The 20,396-nt window shown below is 40.0% G+C and overlaps 1 protein-coding gene and 1 pseudogene across 1 annotated transcript in view; both read right to left on the reverse strand.

Annotated features, from left to right (window-relative positions):
* Positions 1-17,894, reverse strand: part of LOC137972472 (tetratricopeptide repeat protein 28 pseudogene) — a 61,020-nt pseudogene extending 43,126 nt beyond the window's left edge.
* LOC137972478 (tetratricopeptide repeat protein 28-like) overlaps positions 8,008-20,396 on the reverse strand; it is a 71,944-nt gene continuing 59,555 nt past the window's right edge. The window contains exons 7-8 of the mRNA XM_068819234.1: positions 12,582-14,864; positions 8,008-9,894 (exon numbers count right to left, since the gene is read on the reverse strand). Of these exons, the coding sequence (XP_068675335.1) occupies positions 9,875-9,894; positions 12,582-14,864 (2,303 nt within the window). The 3' untranslated portion in view covers positions 8,008-9,874. The remainder of the gene's footprint in view (positions 9,895-12,581; positions 14,865-20,396) is intronic.

Here is a 20,396-nt window from a genome sequence, read left to right on the forward strand (position 1 = left end):
AAACCGACAAACTGAAAGATGTTACATGCAGGCGTCGCATTTTTCCGGTAAAACGACGAGGGAGGCTGGATACGAATGACTGTTCTACAGTGTGTCTTACATACAGGTGCACCAGTGAAGGTAGGCTTTTTAAAGGAATAGAGAAGGAAAGCAGCAGTTGCCAAAAGAAGGACCCCATTGACAACTGTAAACCAGGTGAGTAGTAACTGTAAGTTACATTTTATCGCCTTCCTGATTATAAGAAATTTCTACGCAAGTTATGATATACGCAATTTTAGATCTATTTAGTCACATTTTATCTCCGCCGATGGCCACTCTGCGCTCCTAAAGTTTTAGTCAAAAAGCAAAATAAGCGAAGAAAACATTAAGCAATCAATGCTGCGGCTGCAACTGTACAGAGTAAGAATTAATGTTAGAGATTTATTTTTTGCTTTAAGAAGAAATTTACTTTAACTGCGCGTCCATTGCAAGTGCCCCTGTGACAAAATATCAATTCCTATTTTTCTTTGGATTTCAAACTATGTTAACTAAACATTAAGCGACCAAAGGTTTAAGCCTTGATTTCAAACAGACACCTGTTTATTCTAACTGGAATTTTCCCATTTAATGGTCCACCATTACTAACTTTAAGATCTTGAGAGATCTGAATCGAGGAGAAATGACGCCAAAGACCCATTAGTTTAAGAGTGTACGCCACAGAATTAATATGCACCTCGGGGGTTTTGGGCTTTTGCACATATAATAAGCTGCATTCACACGCTGAAATTTTAAGCTAGTGAGCCTTTGACGTCACTTTTGCCTGGATCCAACCCTCTGAGGTCCAATCGGTCAGTTTTGAACGTGAGCAATGGCGGACCGTGAAATCCAAAAGTTAACTCAAAGTAAACAGCCTTTACATAAAGATCAAAGCTAAAAATCGTGCCAGTCTTTATTATAGGGGCACTTTAAGTATATTATGAGGCAAATGCCGATCCCCTCTTGTATTTACCTAATATTCTTCTGGTGATGGTTTCTGCTACTACACAAGGTTAGTTTCATTTTAGTAAGGTTTTTTCTTGTAAACGAGCTCCCTAAGTAAATTGTCTGTCTGACATCCATCATACTTAATTTATAGCGTATGCGAGGAGACCTCGATTACACCATAAGCTCCAAGCCTCTTCAAGATTTCCTCGCCATCATTTTATTCATATTTTTATGCCACAAATATCACATCATTGTCCTGTAATTTTAAATTTAACGTGCCTCCTGATTTTTGTTGTTGTAGCCGTATAGAACTCATGTTTACTATGTTCTTTATTTATTGTAATTACAACTCTTTCGAAGTTACTTTTGATACAAAATGATATAAACATCTTGCTATTCAAATGCTGCGAAATCTGCTTTCCCTTATGATTTATATTTCTGTAAGTCGCATGTTATGTGAACAAAACAATTCTCTCTGTATTTGTAAATTCTTTTAACATACCGGTTGTGTAATTAACCCAAATGTTAATTTGATGTGTATTTTCTTCTTATCTCTGTATTTAAATGTGACGAAATTAAAAATGAAGAAATAAAACTTAGAAAAATGGTCTGAACTATCTACAATTAGGAGCTCACACAATTATACAATTAATTAAAAATCAAGACAAAACACGTAATTTCATAATTAATAGACAAAACATGAGCGGGAGACCTTTATTGGCCACTTTGAGGTTGCGTGGGAGAGTGGGCCGAGAGTCTGATTGAATTGCATTGTGGAACTGTTTTGGGGACAAGCCGCTGTTTATGCAGTCGTTTCATCTGCAAAGTAAAAAGAATTTCGTATATTCTTGTACAATAACAATTACCTTCGGGCTCAATCCTTATAACTTACGTTGTTAGCAAGTAAACGTCGTAAGCACCATGATCACACTAACCTTTTGATCACATCTTTTCGATTTCCGGACAGTTTTGCACCTTGGCAACAGAGTCATCCTTCTAAATTTGGCATTGTACAATATTCTGGTGGTTTAGGAAGCTCAGCACCTGGTATATCACTTTCTCGCAACTTGAATTCTTGCTCCGCGCATGCAGTGATGAAAATGAGTCTCCCAAAACAGTCCTACAGTGCAATTCAACGAGGCTTTCGACCCTGTCTCCCGCGCAACTTCAAAGCGGCCAATGGGCATTGAAAAGCCCATAAAGGTGCTGAGACACGAGGGGACATGTTGCAGTGACATGCCGCAGCAACAAAAAACTTGTGTAGTGCATACTCAGGCAACATGTAGCAGGGACAAAATCACAAAATGTGCACACACATGAAAATGTTGTGAGGGCATGTCCCAGGGATATGTTCCAGTGACATGTTCCCTCCTGTGAGCTGATACTTTTATGATTGTTACAACACCAATTTTGGGGTGATTTTGTTCCCGCGACGTGTCCCATGAAGTCCAACATGCTGAACTTATCCCTGGGACATGTACCCGCAACATTTTCATGTGTGTGCACATGTTGTGATTTTGTCCCTGCTACATGTCCCCAATTCACTTCCCTGCTACAAGTCGCCTCAGTGTGTACTACACATAGACCTTTTCGCAGATTTTGATTTCTATTGCTTCAAAAGACATTATGGGATGCTCAGGGGGCAAATGAATATGTATTTGCTCTCTGGGCATCCCATAATAGCTATTTGAAACAATAGAAATCAAAATGGCCGCCGTATCTGCAAAAAGGTCTATGACCCCTCGTGTCTCAGCACCTTAAAGGTTGGACGCGAATATTTTCTTACTTGTGAAATGAAACAATAGATCGTGATTATGTTAATTACGTGGGCTTGGAGTTGTCCCATAGGAGTTTGAAAATATTCAGCATTGAATTTAGCCTTGAATTTAGAGCTTTTGTAGAAGAAACATGGCTGGTCGGTTTCGCTCTCCAAAAAGTAAAGAAGAAGAGACCTGTCTAGTGTCGAACGCCACCCCGAACGCAACACAATACAATACTAAATGGGGTAGAAAAATCTTCGTGGAATGGTAGCAGCGACGGCAAAATAAATGTGCAATGTCAGAACTTGTTGAAGTGGCCGGCCTCAAATGCGAAGATGTTCTGCAAGATCTAACCGCTCCACCCACGAAAGCACAGGTCGCCAAATACGCAAATACGTTTGGTTGAGAAAGTTCGTTTGTGAAGTAGCCAAGCAAAATGGACAGCGTTATCCGACCAATAGACCTCTTTACAGTTTTGTGCTTAGTCACCTGGCCTTTAAATGAAAGTGAGGCTGGTGTTGACTTTGTTATGATACAGACCTCTCTTTTTTTCTTATGTTAATGATTTTGTTGACATGCTAATTAGTAACAATTCGCATGAGTATAGCAGTGAGGTTTCTATCAAAACAAGGTCACCTCCAGCCTCACTTTCATTCAAAGGCCAGGTAACTAAGCACACAACTGTAAAATGGGCTATTCGCTTTATTTGTTAATAGAACGTTTTCACTCACGTGACCAGCAGCCATATTGAATTACTGAAACAAAGGAAAGTATTTGCATAAAAATAGAGTTCAATTCCCGGAGGATTAGTTTGGTACACCATCATGGCCGCCATTTCTTTGTTTTGGAACACCAACATAGCGGCCGTGACGTCACGTGAAAACGCTTTATTTGTGCGATTAACCGTCATTTAAGTGAGACGGATGATAGATTAATAAACTTTATACACATTGCAGGACTCGTATTTATTAAGTTAAGCATATACAGGATTTAACAGAGACGCCTTTTTGTCCCCAATGCTTTTGTTGCCGCGATATCATGGGAACCCCATTTTTATTCAAAGGGACTTAAGAATTCATCTACGACGCAGAGACATGAACCAGAACGCCTTCAGACAATAGTACGTTTAAGCACCGTCGAAACGGGAAGCCATTTTGATTTCCTCTGTTTGCTCAGGGGTGGATACTAACTTAGTAACTTGTTATTCACTTCGAACCAATCAGAATACGCAGAAAGCTTAAATAATTTGTGTGGTATATACTAAACCTTAACATGTCCCACTCTTTCATGTATATATATATAACTCATCGACTTACTAATTTCAATATCTTGATAACGATGGCATGGAGTCATTGAAACCTCGCTCAACAATTTTGATATCGCTGATTTTTATTCTTGAGATAATTAACCACTGTAAGATTTGCGAGCTGACTCAGAGCTGGCGTTTCGAGCGCTCGCACTTCGTCAGTTTGCGTCTGGATTACGTAATTCCTGGATAGCAAATGAGCTGGGCAACCTGCTCAGATATTGGAAATCAATGCAAGCAAGAAGATCGATTGCCTCGCTGTTTAAAGGGGTTAGGTCACGTTATTTTAAAGTGTTTAGGGAAAATATTTAGTTAATCGCGAGTTTAAAATTCGAAAATCATGTGGTAATGTGAAGAAATTTCTTTACTGATAAAAATTATCGTTACATCACAAACAAGATGATTCTGAGTAAAAAGGACCTTTATCCAGGCGACTTTCTATAAACTTGAAAAACGTCTGGTCGACTTTTTTCAAGATTACCAAAGTGCAGTCAGTTTGTATCTTATACATTTCTGTACATCCATGCTTCTCTTTCCTTTTGCTGTATTTCGTTTAAGTTTTTCAACAATTTTAACTGGTTATTGCAATGTTTCATTCTACTTGGACGTTTTGGGTTTTGTGAAATTACATCATTTTGCGTGACATAGCCTCTTTAATAAGTTATTTTTTGTTTCCAGATGCTTTGAATAGAGAATCAGATGCGTGTAGCAATCAGAAGGTTGGGAATTTCACGATCCTACTGGATAATTCAAGGACGCAGAGAGTGAGTGGACAGCCATAAGTGTGTCATATGGACATCTGAGTTCCTACGTACCCCGTCTCCGATATTGCCAATTGTGGCATTTTCGAGTTTGTGCGGACAAGATAACATAATGAACCCGACCTGAAAAATTTAGTTTGCTTCAACGGGATTCAACTGAGCTATATGAGACAATTTTTTTAAATTGCTCAGATAAGTGCGAAGATCACATTTTATTTTTTTACATTTCTTTCACTCAATATTCACAAGTAAGGTTATTTTTAGATACGCCTTTCCCGCGAATTAGTTTTCAAAAGCCAATGAGAAGCGGTGCATAATTAATAACAGTTTATTATTAATTATGCACCGCTTCTGATTGGCTTTTGAAAACTAATTCGCTGGAAAGGCGTATCTAAAAATAACCTTACTTGTGAAAACGCCGTTGCACGAAAATAGGTAAGTTGCACGCTCCTGTTGATGGGCTCCTGCCCCCAACTGTGTGGCTTGATGGCACAGTTGCTACAGCATTGCAGCGGCATCACATAGGTCATGGGTTCGAATCCCGGTTGAAGCCACTTAAATTTTTCAGGTGTCTAACAAAGACAATTGCTTAAATTGTCCTGATACGTGCAAGGGCCACTTCTTCATTTCGTCTATATCTTGCACTTCAAAATACACATTTCTAGCTTTCATTCATCGAGTCCTTTTACGGGAAGTCATGGGACCAACAAATAGGCCATTTCCGAGTTCACGTCTGCCTCCTCTTCAAAGCGAGTCTAAGTGCGAAGTTCTTGTGATGGTAATTAGTTCTACTTTACATATGAATGAAACCTAATTTTCATAACAAAAACTTTGCACTTAGACTCGCCTTGAAGAGGAGGTAGACATGAACGCGGAAATGGCCTATTGACCTGCTCTCAACAGCGTGGCTTCATAGCTCGGTTGGTTCAGCATCATGAGACCAAAACGGCTAACTGAATGATGCACCCAGATCAAATCTTCCGTGGTTAAGACTCTCTGTGCGTTGTATTCGCATTTCAATGTTATGGAAATAGCTGGAACAGAACTTTTTATTCCCAAAGGGTTTCAATTCGGTACAACATTGAGTTGGCCGATTTCGTCCACCGGCACCGCAGAGGTCTGGGTTCAAATCCCATTGGATCAATCTAAATTTTTCGGTTGTCTATGATAGACAAGAGACTATGAGGTAAGAGAACACATCCCCCATACATGGGGCTCTTCCCATGATAATCTTTTTCATTCTCGTAGTCAAGCTGCAAGGCTATTTTAGGAAAGACACCTGATTGGTCAATTGTAATGACGTAATGACCGCTTAAAGCCGATCACATCTTCAAATTTCGATTTAGGATTTCACTGGATCATACGACGGCGAGAAAAGCCTTCGCAAGTTTCTTCACAATGACATCTGATCCTCTGACCATGGGCCGCGCGGCCATGGGGACGAAACTAAAAATAAATTTCACAGCGTGGCGCGAAGCTTAAAATAGATTGAAAAAGATTATCATAGGGCACGGGGATGTGTTCTCTCACCTTATAGTCTCTTGTGGTAGACAATTGCTTAAATTGCCCAGGTAAGTACGAAGATCACTTGTACATTTCGGTAGTGTAGTTTTATCCAACTTTCAACAATGTATAAGCAAGTTCGGAGTTTCAAGAAACGAATGCACGCGTCGGGATAAAAACAAGCACATACTTGTCTTTTGTTATGGTAAATGGCTGCAATAATTTGCATCAAAAACTTTTGCTTGACTGTCCCAAGGAATTTTGTCCCATGATGATTGTAGGTTTATCCAGTGCAGAAGTCCGAGTTCATGTCTGCCTCCTCTTCAAAGCGAGTCTACGTGAGAAGCTTTTGTGATGGTAATTTGTTGTACTTTACCAGAAACCCATAAGGGTTGAAACGTGTAACGGCCCCTTGAGTGCTGGGAAACAAGCTTCTGAATATTCAGTTTGCTAAGTACCATATTTGGAACAACAAGAGCGAGGGGTTTCCAAATATGGTACTTAGCACTGAAACATTCAAACAATCAGTTCGCACTGAATATTCGGGAGCAGTGAACGCGCGTTACACGTTTCAACCCTTATGGGTTTCTGACTTTACTAATTTTCATGAAAAAAACTCCGCACTTAGACTCGCTTCGAAGAGGAGCAAGACATGGTGACTCGGAAATGCCATATTCAGACAGTCCTCGGGGATTCCAATTGCTTCATTGTTAAGAAAGGTAAATTCCGGTGAGATCACGTTTAAGATGATGAAATCTACCTTATACCAGATACCAGGTCAAATTGTCGTTAGAGACGGATGGATTGTATCGAGTGTTTCCACCCACGTGATCAGTAACCTTGTTTTCCAGCGAAACAAATGAGAATGTTTGCATGATAATAGAGCTCAATTCCCGGACAATTAGTTGGGGACACCAACATGGCCGACGTTCCTTTGTTTAGGGACACCAACATGGCCGCCGTGACGTCACGTGAAAACACTCATTAGCTGTGACCATCTACATTTTAACAGAAATCGTTGGCTTTCAGTGCTAGCTTTTTCAACTACCTCGCAAATTTTCAACTTTCGGTGGCTTAGAGCTGAAGCTACTTTTCAAAATGACAAGAGGACGTGTTCAAAAACAACTCCAACAATCTCACGAAGAAAGCGATTGACAAGTCCCTTTTTTTTAAGGACATGACCTAGTTTCGACCTATCAAACTAAGATCAACTAATGGCACAACTATAGTCGTCGGAAAAAATGAAACACACACTTGCGAGACTACATGTATTCGTTTCTTGGATAATGATTGCATACAGGGTTGAGGGTGACAAAAGGGATTTCCTTGACGCGTGATAGCCGCAAAATTATTAGCGGGATGCGTGATCTATTACTTCACAAACGCGTGACGCCTGAGTCACGCCTTACTCGAACACAATTACTGAAAATATTAATGTGCGATCTAAGACATCTAATTGACGAAAAAGAACGCTGGATACAGTACATTACCGCTAAGTCATTTCAGGCTGCAGTTGAGCCTCATTTACATGTACGTGATGCGTGATAGATTAATTTTTTATTTCTGTGATGCGTGATGGCCGACCAAAAATTAGCGTGATGCGTGATAGATACGAGACAACATTCTCAGAAAGTAGAAAGTTTAAACTTGCAATCCATACTAATTAAGATACCAGGCAATACTTCAATTTCTTAGTTTTATTAGGTTCTGGAAGTTTCCCTGAAAAATCGCGTAAAGGAATCACTTTAAGAAATCATCCAAATCTTAAAGTTACTTTACTTATGAAACCTTTTTTCAGTCTTTAAGTGTTCATTGCATACTAATTAAAAATCAAACAACTTGTAGTCTGTGTTTTTTAGATTCTGAAAGTCTGTCAAAGAGATCGCCCTTTTTTGAGATAATTTGCCTTAGTCCCTCCGTGACATAATCTCCGAAAATCAGCATGTAATGTTCTATTTGTTTGATTCTAGGCCCTTTTTATAGCGATATTTCGCATACATTACATACATTTAATTAAGGCATAATAATTAGAATACCGTGAGGCAGTTTCTACTTTTCTATTGTATTGGAGCCTTGAGACATTTGCCTAAAAAAAACCGGCCACTTTTTTTTTTTTGCTTTTGCCCGTCTCACAAAATCTTAGAAAATCAACACTTACAACAATTTTGAAAAACCTAACATTTTTGTTATTCCAAATTTTTTATCTCCCATTTTTTTGTCACAGAAAGACCCTGCATGTCTTAGGACTAGACAATTAGTTGTGGACAACTATCTTTTATCGAAAACAGAAAGTCATCGACAACTATGTCCGATGGAAGCAATCCACACTGGAGTATTTCGTTGTCGATTACAAAATTATTCCCGGGAGAACTTGGAACTAACATTCACTGGGCATGTTCAAATACGATAGTTGTCGACAACTAAACTGTCTATCCCCACAAACTAGAAAAAGCGGTAAAAAATGTAGTTATCGACAAATGTTTGTTGTCGACAACTGATCAGTTTCCCTTTTCGAAAATGGAAACTGCTTACTTGGCGACAACTCGTCCTACACACTGCGTTTGTTAGTTGTTGATAACATTTAGTTGGCGAAAAAAAAATAGTTGTCGGCAACTAAATATCTAGTCTGTGGAGGCCCTAAGATTTTCAACGCTTACTAATTAGAAATTTAAACATCTTTGTTTTAATCCTTTTCTTGTTTTGAAATAAAGAAAAAAAAAAAAGACGACAGCGCCGACATTTGCTGTTCCTGACTAAGGGAAAAAGACTGTTCCTCGCAACTGACCCTTGATCGGCTTAAATGGAAAGTTAATATACGAAGCTTAATGTCACCAGCTTCATGTAAAATAAGTACCCGACATCGTAGGAGTTATTTTAAGTATTTAAGTGCCAAAATAACACGAGAGTGTATCCTCACTCACGAAACCAATCGTTTGGTCATATAATTCTGGTAGAGAAGCTTACAAACTTGACAAGGTGCAAATGAAGAATTTTGTCAGCATTTTAAGAACGGTGCCTACTAATTCAAAGGTATTTTTGCGCGGTTTGGTGAATATGCGGGAAAAGCAGATCTAAGCAAGTATAATTGAAATCCAAAAAGAAAATTGGTAACCACGCATTTTTCCAAGATAATAAATCAACAATATTTGTAAAAAGCTTTAAAATACAAAGCAATGTTTGCGTTCTTTTCCAAATTGAAGCTTACTTATCTCTGAAAAATAAGCGGTTAACCCCGAATTTCCGAATATTCTTTTTGGATACTAAGAGCAATTGCTAAGTTCTGCTTTCTCCGCATAGTTATGAACCGCGCAAAAATATTCCTGTAATAATAAGCACCACCCATAGGAAATCCGAGAATCTCGCGAGATGCGCAGAGCGTGTGCACAATACCAATAGTAGACACCGTCCTTAATATTCTTTAAACCTCATGGTAAAATAAATTTACAAATGTTCTTTAACAATATTTACATATCTTGTCTTCCTCCACCGCTACTGAGGTATGAATGCTTTCCTTTTTGCATTAACTCATAATTGAAGTAACGAAAAGGACATATCGACGCATCAGAGTCCAAGTCATTTTCTCACTTTTTAGACACCGTTTCTGAAAAAAAAACAAAGCAAAAAAGTTAAAGAAAAAAGGGAAAGTGTGTTAAATGGTAATTAGGACTTTGGATCTGATTGGTAAGTAGATAAAGAAAATTATCTTTATTCATGAAACCGTTTGTGCTTAGTTGACAGCAACAATTTCTATTCAACCAAGTGTCATTACGACATAAGCCCTCAATATCTAACTTCACTTTATCACTAGTCAATTGAAGCCACGGGGCCCCGACCCCCGGAACGTAGCGGGAATGCAACAATTGTACAGTGTTACATTTTAAACCTTCCTCCGCCCCTAAAATAAACAATTATTGGATGAGGTTGAGCATGATAGCGATAAGTATCAAGGCCAAAGTTTTTGTTATCTGCCGAAGCCGAGGGCTGAGGCGGATATCACAAACTGCACCCTTGATAATTATCGCTTTCACACGAAAACCGAATCCAATAATTGTTTTATTATGCATATTCCTGAGCTGCACTTGTAAAGACAAGAGGACTGACCCATCCATTTGTTTGGATGAGCTGCAAATCAAAGAATGTTTCTGCGGTTGGCAGAGTCTTCTTTCCTCTTCTCTCCTGGTTAGTGTGTTAGGTGACGTCACTTCTGCATGCATAAGACCATTGTCTGTAGGTATGACGTCAATTCTACATATATAGATCTATTTTCTGTAGGTATGACGTAAGAGAAACAGAGCAAGCAAGAATTAGCTGCGTCCTTATAGCCAATCAAAATCGAGCTGGTGACACCAATGTATGATAATCATGGTAAATGGTTGCTACGAATCGTTGAAAAACGCGATAGTTTTCATCCCTTTGCAATTGCTAGTACAATCACTGTGTATACATTTGCAGCGCGCGGAATCAGTAAAAGCAGTTGGGAGGAAACCGTAGCAAACTTTAGATTTATTATAAACAACTCTTTCTAATAGTTGTAATACTATTGTTGAGCAAATTAAGTCTTTTCAACTTCGTTTAACAAATTTTGGAGCACTCTTTGTTCGCTGCCGCTGGGACGCCATCTTAGAACCTTCACAAAGGCGAAAGAAATCGCATCATTACTTCAATAACCAGAATTCTAGGGATAACAAATGTTTGTACCTAAAAAAATGTTCTTAGTTTTTTTCTCCGCGACAAAAACAGAACACAAAAATTTTAGCACCCAGAAATGTTTCATGACGTATATTTAGCAAAAAACGCAAATTACTGTGTTTGTAAGCACTTTACGACCACAAAGCCAGACCGAAAACAGGTTTTTTTGCCACGTTGAAGTTGCAACGTTTTTCTACACTACGACCCAGTCCCACTCTGTCAAGGCTAGCGTTCAAAGTCCCCGCCAATTTTAACAAATTGCTACTTAATCTCGTACCCAGATCTCCCAAGGTCATTCGGAAGGGAGATCTGGTAAAGTTCGATTTCGAGCATGCTCAGTGCCAGCGAGGCCCGAAATAAAGGCTTTTCTATTACTGCGCATGTTCGTACTCTCTGTTGTGATTTTGGGAGATTTTGTGGAATAAACATGGATTTCGAGAGTATTCTTGAAGAGATTCTTTTGGGTAGAGGACAAGGAAACCTTAAACTTAAGCCGAAACAGAAAGAAGCGCTACAGGCGATTGTTGAACGGTCGAGATTGTTTAATTGTCGGAGGAACTGCAGAATCACTGAAACGAGCGCTTAGGCTTAATCAGTAAACGAGTGCTATTTTCTTCACACAATCTCGTGAAAAGTGTAGTTAACCAAACCGTAAAATGAAAGCGAAAATGTTAAAGAGTGCTTGGACATAATTACTGCAACGAGTGCTATTTTCTCGACACGATCTCGTGAAAATGTAGTTAATCTAACCCTAAAATTCACAGTTGATCATTACTTAATTCGCGAGTCACGCTTTAAGAACGAGAAATACTGTTTTGAATAAATTACATACTTCAACTTAAATTTATTACTTTCTGCGTACCGTGTAGCCAGCTACGCAGAACTTTATTTGAGTGGCAAAGTACGTGGGGCTTTCGTCGGTACCATTTACACAAATGTCGCAAATTTTTAAAATGATTTTCCTCAAATATAAAGCTTTTCCGGCGTCGGAAAAAACAAAACTTTCCTCTGCACAACTGGCATTTATTCAAAACAGCACGTGAGCTTGCGAAAACCAAACCTTCACTAAGTGCCCCGCGAAATAAGCCAATCGGAGCGTAGATTGAATTGCTGCCACCTCTTTTTAGTAACCAATTAAAAATGGTGTACTGTCGAACTTTACCAGATCTCACATTTCCAGTGACAGAGTGAGATGTGGGTACGAGATTAATTGCTACTGCCCCTGTACCCTCAGAGAAATGCGCAGTTACTAGAGCGTAGTAATTCTACGGTCATGTCCCCGTCACTCCGTTGCTTTTTTTCCGGGGCTCAGGGGGTCATGTTTTCAATTGACTAGTGCATCTTATCAGCGATTTCAGGCCATAGCATGGCTCAAACAGTTAGCTATCTGCACGAAGGCTGAAGTACCCTACCTGGTGAATGCAGACAATACTGATTTCAGGTGCTAGCCAAAACAGTTCGTAAAAGTACATAGGCGACCGATTTTGAAATTAATTCTCTATGAAAAACCTACCTATTCTTCTAGACAACCTGCCGATTAAAAACATGTACAGTGTCTGTTTTTAATGAATACTGAATTTATATTCGAAAAACGCTTACCATTCTTTTCGTGCTCGTGTTGCCCAAATTCAAAGGTGACGTCGTCGCCAATTAGGACAAATGGCGCCCAGTATTTTATGGCGGAATATTGCTTTGTCTCCCGAAGAGATTTCATAGCATAGTGAAGAGCTAAACTTGCACTTTTTCTATCTGCCAAGTGTTGGTAAAAGCTGTTCATAAACAGCAAGGTTGCCTCATCATGAATTGCCAAGAGTGACACCAAAACCGACCGGGCACCAGCACACAGGAAAGCTCTGGCTATTCCCACCACGCCCTCAGCTTTTACCTCTCCTTGACCACTATGTGAGCAACTCAGGACAACCAGTCTGGCCTGAAGATGAAGTTCTTGAACGTCGCTCATTGTTAACTTGTAATCTTCCTCTTCGGGGATCTGGGATGTGCGCTCAGGATTTGGGGCTAAAGCAATTTCTCCAAATGCGACATCTCCGTGTGCAGCAATGTGGATTAAGGCAGCTGACATCATTCGTTTTAGCACCTGAGGCTTCGTTGCATTTCTGCCAGTGAGAGGCTTGGTCTGCAGGAGTTTTCCAATCATCTCCACCTCTTTTTTTGCGCATGGCAACTGTTCAAACATGGGTTTCCCGTTGCCCCAAGTGACTTCCTTCAAGCACGGATCGCCCACAAGCAGCGCTTCACTTTTACTGTAGACGTCGTCAGGTGCACTAGTGATCAATTTTAAGGCAGTCAGTGAGGGAACAGTACGGATCCTGACAGTGTCACTCAATGCAGAAAACGGAGCCAGACAAAATGGTCCATCAGGAACAAATATCAAGTCATCACCGTGGAGCAAGTCTGCAATGGGACCGATTAAAACATCATACAAAGGCTTCAAGCAGTTGCAAATCCCCGCGCCAATCTGTTCCTCAAAGGTAGTTTTCATAAGTGAGTCGGCACTTCCATTTTCGATTTCCTTTTGCTTAAATTTTACCTCGCTACCTCTTTTCAGCATCCAAAAACTGACAGTGTTTCCTTCAAGTGCTGTAAAAACTGTTTGCGAAGGTAGATATTCTAATAGAGAAGAGATAGTGTCCTTTGTTGTGACTGCCGAGGAGGGTTCCTCATCAGCATGGTATCGCACCTTCAAAATGTCTGTCAAGGCCTGTGCTCTTCCTTGCTCAGCAGCATACAAAGCCTCATCAACCTCTCCATTCTTCAGCAGTGCTCTCCAAAGAGCGGCATACACACTCTGATTTGTGTCACGAAAGCTTATTTTCCATGCATCTTCTGAATGAAGATGACGCCTGGTTTCATCATAACAACTTATGCTTAAACGATAGTAATAAATAGCTTTGGACAAGGAGCGTAAAATTTCATGATCAAGACCCAGCCTATAACACGCGATTCCCTCCCCTATTGGGTCCCCAGTTTCCTTACAAATGCTAAGATGTTGTTCGTTAAAAGACAGTGCATTTACAAGATCACCCGTTTTGTGATAAGCATAACCGAGATTGCCATAGGCTCTTCCTTCCCCAGCCCTATCCTCCACTTCTTTAGCAATACAAAGATCTTGGTTGTGGTACTCTATGGCTTGCTTAAAATTACCCAGACTCTGATACACATTGGCGAGATTGCCATAGGCTCTTCCCTCGCCGGCCCTATTCCCTACTTCTTTAGCAATACCAAGACTTTGTTGGTGGTACTCTAGGGCTTGTTTAAATTTCCCTAGACTTTTATAAGCACTGCCGATATTGCCGTAAGCGATTCCCACTCTCACCCTATCCCCTATTTCTTTAGCAATTCTAAGATCTTGGTTGTGGTACTCTATGGCTTGCTTAAAATTACCCAGACTCTGATACACATTGCCGAGATTGCCATAGGCTCTTCCCTCTCCAGCCCTATTCCCTACTTCCTTAGCAATACTAAGATCTTGGTGGTGGTACTCTACGGCTTGCTTAAAATTACCCAGACTCTGATAGGCATTGCCGAGGTTGCAATAGGCTCTTCCCTCACTGGCTCTATCCCCTACTTCGTTAGCAATACCAAGACTTTGTTGGTGGTACTCTAGGGCTTGTTTAAAATTTCCTAGACTGTTATAAGCACTGCCGAGATTGCAGTACGCGATTCCCACTCCCGCCCTATCCCCTACTTCTTTTGCAATACTAAGATTTTGATTGTGGTATTCTATGGCCTGTTTGAAATTGCCCAGACTGTGATGAGTATTACCGAGATGGCCAAAGGCTCTTCCCTCCTCGGCCCTCAAACCTATTTCCTTAAAAATGCTCAATGCTTCTGTGTAATTTCTTATGGCCTCTTTAAAATGGGCTACGCCATCGCAGTAGTTGCCCAGATTGAAACAAGCCAAACCCTCGTCTCGTCTGTTTCCCTCCTTTCTCGCAACACTAAGCTCTTTCATGTGCCGCTCCAAAACGTCCAACTTTCTATCCACCATTCTTGATACTCAGAGTCGAGAAGGTTTTGTGCAGCTAGAAGGTAAATGAACGAAAACATATAAAGTTGAATGCCATACCTGTAACTATAAAGAGCAAGGTTGTTTGAGCGGTGAAGGAACATTTTTTTGCAGGCAGTATTTCAGAAGGAAGTGGCACTTTCTTCAATCAATTCATCAGGGTGACCTCAGCAATTTTTTCAATTTAAGGACACGTTACAGAATGAGTAGGAATATAGCACGTAATTGTGTTCTACGTAGGAGAACGGATACTATCCATGTCGTTTTTCAGTTGCGCAGGTTTAATAATATCTTGCGGGTATATATTGATTCGAAGCCTTTGACACCATCTTGGACTGAGTGACACTTGTGATAGATAGTTAAAAAAACTCATGTTCCCTTAGGGACCGTTTATTATTTATCGGAGGGGGGACTGGGTGAAAAATTCCAAAAAATTTCAAAAAATTCCTTTTTTTATTAAGACCCTCTCAATAAAGCAAAAAAGAAAATAGGATCCCCCTATTCATTGGGGAATAATTTCAGTGACACCCCTCCCCCCCCCCCCCCAACTATAAAATACGATTTAACATAATTACTAAATTTAGCCTACTTTTAAATAAACACATTTCTCCATGAGCCTGCCACTCTTCGGCTGTGTGTGGTGGTTTTTAACTGGGGGTGTATCTCGCCATCCGATGCGTCATCTATAATTTCTTCCTGTGAGTCATCGCTGGTGGCATCTGTGTCTTCATCACATATCGGCCCGGCTGTAACCAAAGATTGCACTTGTCCAGTCTTTGATCGGCACGTGTGACAGGTGATATGCTTAATTTTGCCCAACGTTTTCCCAGATTTTGGCAGACTATGATAGTTCAGATATTTATCTAATTCAGAAACAGTTAGTTTATTTAATCCTCCATTTACTGTTAGTTCCTCCAAATTATATTTGTCGTAGCCTTTTTCATTTCTTTCTTGTGCATTTAATTTCCTCTGATTTGCTCGGATATTTTCTCGTCGCTTGATGTCAAGGTGTTCAATTGCCTTTTTTACTAAATTGCTATCAGTCGCATGTTGTATTGAGAACATGAACTTAGAAAATAATTTGAAATGAATTTACTTGAAAAATGCAAATCGGAGGGTGTAAAGTACAAGTTGCAGATCATAGTCTTACTACCTTATTCGTACTAATTTTCCAATAGCCTCATTGTTCTCGAGATTTAAAAAACGCCGGGAAATCTGAACCCGAGGCTGGTAGTCATCAACAGATCTTGGTTTTCCTTGATCATTGTTGAGAGGCGTTCTCCAACCAGGAAGAGAGTGTGGAGGGTTGGCCTGGTCCGGAACTGGCTGAGGAACTCTCAAAAGTTCAGGCCCAATCCAGTGGTGACTTGAACAGTAATCACAAAGAGTACCATCCAGGTGTTCTCTGCATCCCTCTCTAATAAACTCTGTAAACAGTTCTCCACATGTACACTTACAATGAATTTTCCGGAAATTTGCGATTTTCTCTATGTAGCATGACCCTGGAACCTTCTTTCTGGCATTGTCAGAGGTGCACTTCTGATAACTTGGCAAATTTTCTTCATTGAAGAAAAACATGTTCTCCATTTTTTGTGACTTGTAAGCAGTGATGTACTCTGGTAATACAGGAGCATCGTCTACCATTTTTGCACCTCCTCAGCTACCATCCAGGCACTTCTCCATTTTAAACTTTAAATTTCAAGGCCCCCCTCCATAATTCAGCAATTACTCCAGGACCCGCCTTTTTTAGTGGCCAAAGTTTTTCGTTCCCCCTAAAATAATCACCCAGCCCCTCCCCCTCCTCCTTAACCCCCCCTCCGATAAATAATGAACGGTCCCTTAGGTGATAAATGGTCAGGATACCGTTAAATACGTGAGTATGCCGATTGGAAAAAAACGTATTACGATGCATCTAGCGTCTACGAAAGTCATGTAAAGAACCGCACATAAATAAGACAACTTCATATGTGGAAATAAGAAATCACATTTGTTTCAAGACTACTTTCATCTTCGCAAGTACATCAAGATCAAGTTCAATGTTCAGTTCGTTGAGGGTCAAAAATGCGCGACCACGTGATGTGGTCGGATCCATTTTTCCACAAGGCAATAACAAGTCATATATCTCGATGGTCTCCCACCTAGATACCAACCCCGCCTGACAGGGGTGAACTTCAGTGATAATATCTTTGGGGAAATTTATCAAAGGGCTTAAATGTGAAGACGAGCACGAAATGAAGCTGTTAGTCAGTTGAACACTATCAATTCATCAATTCATAAGTGTTTCTCATGTACAGTATAGTACTCTATAAACACGACATGGCCAGGAATGCTGAACGCGCGTGCGCAATACATGCAGAGACTTAGAATTTTAATAGCTCCCACATAGCAACAAAGAAATATATGACTTCGAAGAAAGAATGGTTTTTTCACCATCTTTTAGTACCGATTCGAAGGCGTTCGGATGTGGAACTAAGAGACGGCCACCAAAGCTTTACTTAACCCTGGCCATCAATTTGCGTTGATCAAACTGATACTCTTGACGTCATTTTGAGTGTTCTGCATTAACGTCAAACTCATTATTATGTTTCCTTTATTTCGTTTCTTTAGGCCAATATCCCATTTGAAAATAATTTTTTAAGCTTGAGATAACATTTCCAGTAGAAAACCTTCATGAAATAGACTTACAGCAGAGGTCTAAACTTATCCAATATCAGACCTGTCTTGGCAAAAGAAATTCACTGGCCTGTTTTTAATCAGAGTTTTCTTTGTCTGGATAAAGTTGGTCAATCGAAAACAAAAGACGCAGAATAGTTCGATCTGAACAACAAACAAATATGAACTAGACCCAGCAAGCTATTAAAATGCGTAATTACCTTGCAATCTTACACTGAATGTTACCGCTATAACGCGTTCCAAACGCGCACATTTGTGGCATTACATTTTAGAGAAATTCGGTGCAGAACAACCACAATTTTGCCAAACCAAGCAAAGTTGGGTGTTCCGTCGGAGAAAAATAAGGTCTCAGTTAAGTTTACATGAGTGACGATTTGAAAAAACACAATTCCGTCAAAAATCACGATTTTATTCTTCCACTGAGCAAGCCTAACTATATAAGAACACACACAAGTACAAACCTTGGCCGTGTAGCACTTACATCTTAAACAGAATTAACTGAAGAGAGTGTAGTGTAACGTGAAGTGCTAGATTTCTATCCCAGATGAACCATGTGTGTGTTAGCCCTACTGATGGAACTGGGCCCACACAAGGACATAGAAAAACTCTGACCAGAACTCTGGCCAGAACTCCGGCCAGAACTCCGGTTTTTCTCTTAAATTTACATCGGAGCTTGTCTTCACCTGATGACTTTGATGGTGTATCATGCACTAAGAAACCCATTGTTATGTTCCCTCAGTATTTAGGTTAATTTACATCAAAATACAAATGAGCAAAAAAGAAGAGGTTCTTAATCGACTCTAAGCATGAGGAATTTTCTTAGTATGTTCTTAAAGGGGGACTCCGACGAAAAAACACGATTTTTTAAAAAGTCTCAAATCCTCGAGGAAACGCCGCCAAAATGTTGCATACGCTTTTCACAAAATGAATTTAACTTACTTTCACCAACATTTCAATGAGAAATACTTGTTTTTCATAGCATCCGCCATTATTGCTATGTCGCCTGCATACTTATTCGAGAAAGCCTGGAGCGAGGCCTTATGACGTCACTTACTCAACATATTGCTCGCTGCTACTTGAGTAAAACAATGGAAAACATGTCAGAAAGCGAAGCTTCGTCTCTTATCGATCATGATTTATCGACTTCGGAATTATCGTTTGACTTCGAAAAAATATTCTGAGTCACTTACCTGTGATTATGAAGATTTGCACTCGTGGCTACTGAGGAAAAAGCGGCCGCATATCGACGAGAAAGAGCTCAAGAGAAAGAACAAGAGGAATGCTTCGAGATCGTTCGAATCAACTGATACTAGATGGTATGTTGGAGTCATGATTTTGTCTGTTTACTATTGTTCCCTTCATTTGTAAAAATTCAAATTTCTCGTTATTTTTTCTAGGTGCAAATGTACGTGTTGCTCTTCGGACGCGGTAACAAAGGCAGAGGAATACTTCTGCTGTAGCGAAATTGATCGGTGCCTGGGGAAGCTGGAAGCAGTTACAGATGATAAAGTACTACCACCGATCGGCGTGGATTTCAATCTTGTTGTCTAGACGAGTGGGTTTGAGGAATAGCCGCCATAGGATAAAGAAACCGAAAGAACGAGCGATACACACATCAACGTATGATATACCCCATATAAAGTCCCAAACAAGACGAATAAACTGTCGGTATGAAACTGATCGTAGAAATCTATTCAGGAGCAAGGGAAATTATTGCCATTGTCGTTCTTAATTGCTACGTTGTAAAAAACATAAAAATATTTCCCGACAAGGAAAATTGAAAAGTGCAATCCAAATTGAGCTTATTATACAGAATACTAATACCGATACTTCGCAGTTTGGCCTTGCTCATACATTGATGTGTATCGCTCGTTCTTTCGGTTTCTTAATCCTATGGCGACTATTTTTAAAACCCACTCATCTAAACAACAAGATTGAAGCCCAAGCAGATCAGTGGTACTGCAGTTCTCCGTCATCTGCAACTTCTTCAGTTCCAGCTACTCCACTCACCGATCAATTTCGCTAGTAACAGCAGAAGCTTTTCTTATCCTTTCACTGGCCTTTGTTACTGTGTCCGAAGAACAACACGTACATTTGCACCTAGAAAAAATAACGAGAAATTTGAATTTTTACAAATGAAGGGAAATATAGTAAACAGACAAAATCACGACTCCAACATACCATCTAGAATCAGTTGATTCGAACGATCTCGAAGCATTCCTCTTGTTCCTTCTCTTGAGCTCTTTCTCGTCGATATGCGGCCGCTTTTTCCTCAGTAGCCACGAGTGCAAATCTTCATAATCACAGGTAAGTGACTCAGAATATTTTTTCGAAGTCAAACGATAATTCCGAAGTCGATAAATCATGATCGATAAGAGACGAAGCTTCGCTTTCTGACATGTTTTCCATTGTTTACTCAAGTAGCAGCGAGCAATATGTTGAGTAAGTGACGTCATAAGGCCTCGTCCAGGCTTTCTCGAATAAGTATGCAGGCGACATAGCAATAATGGCGGATGCTATGAAAAACAAGTATTTCGACGTAATAACATTGAAATGTTGGTGAAAGTAAGTTAAATTCATTATTTGAAAAGCGTATGCAACATTTTGGCGGCGTTTCCTCGAGGATTTGAGACTTTTTAAAAAATCGTGTTTTTTCGTCGGAGTCCCCCTTTAAAATTTTGGTTAATCCCAGCCTTAACGTTCTTACAAAAAAA

Source organism: Montipora foliosa, chromosome 10 (genome assembly GCF_036669935.1).
Source record: "Montipora foliosa isolate CH-2021 chromosome 10, ASM3666993v2, whole genome shotgun sequence".
NCBI lineage: Eukaryota > Metazoa > Cnidaria > Anthozoa > Scleractinia > Acroporidae > Montipora > Montipora foliosa.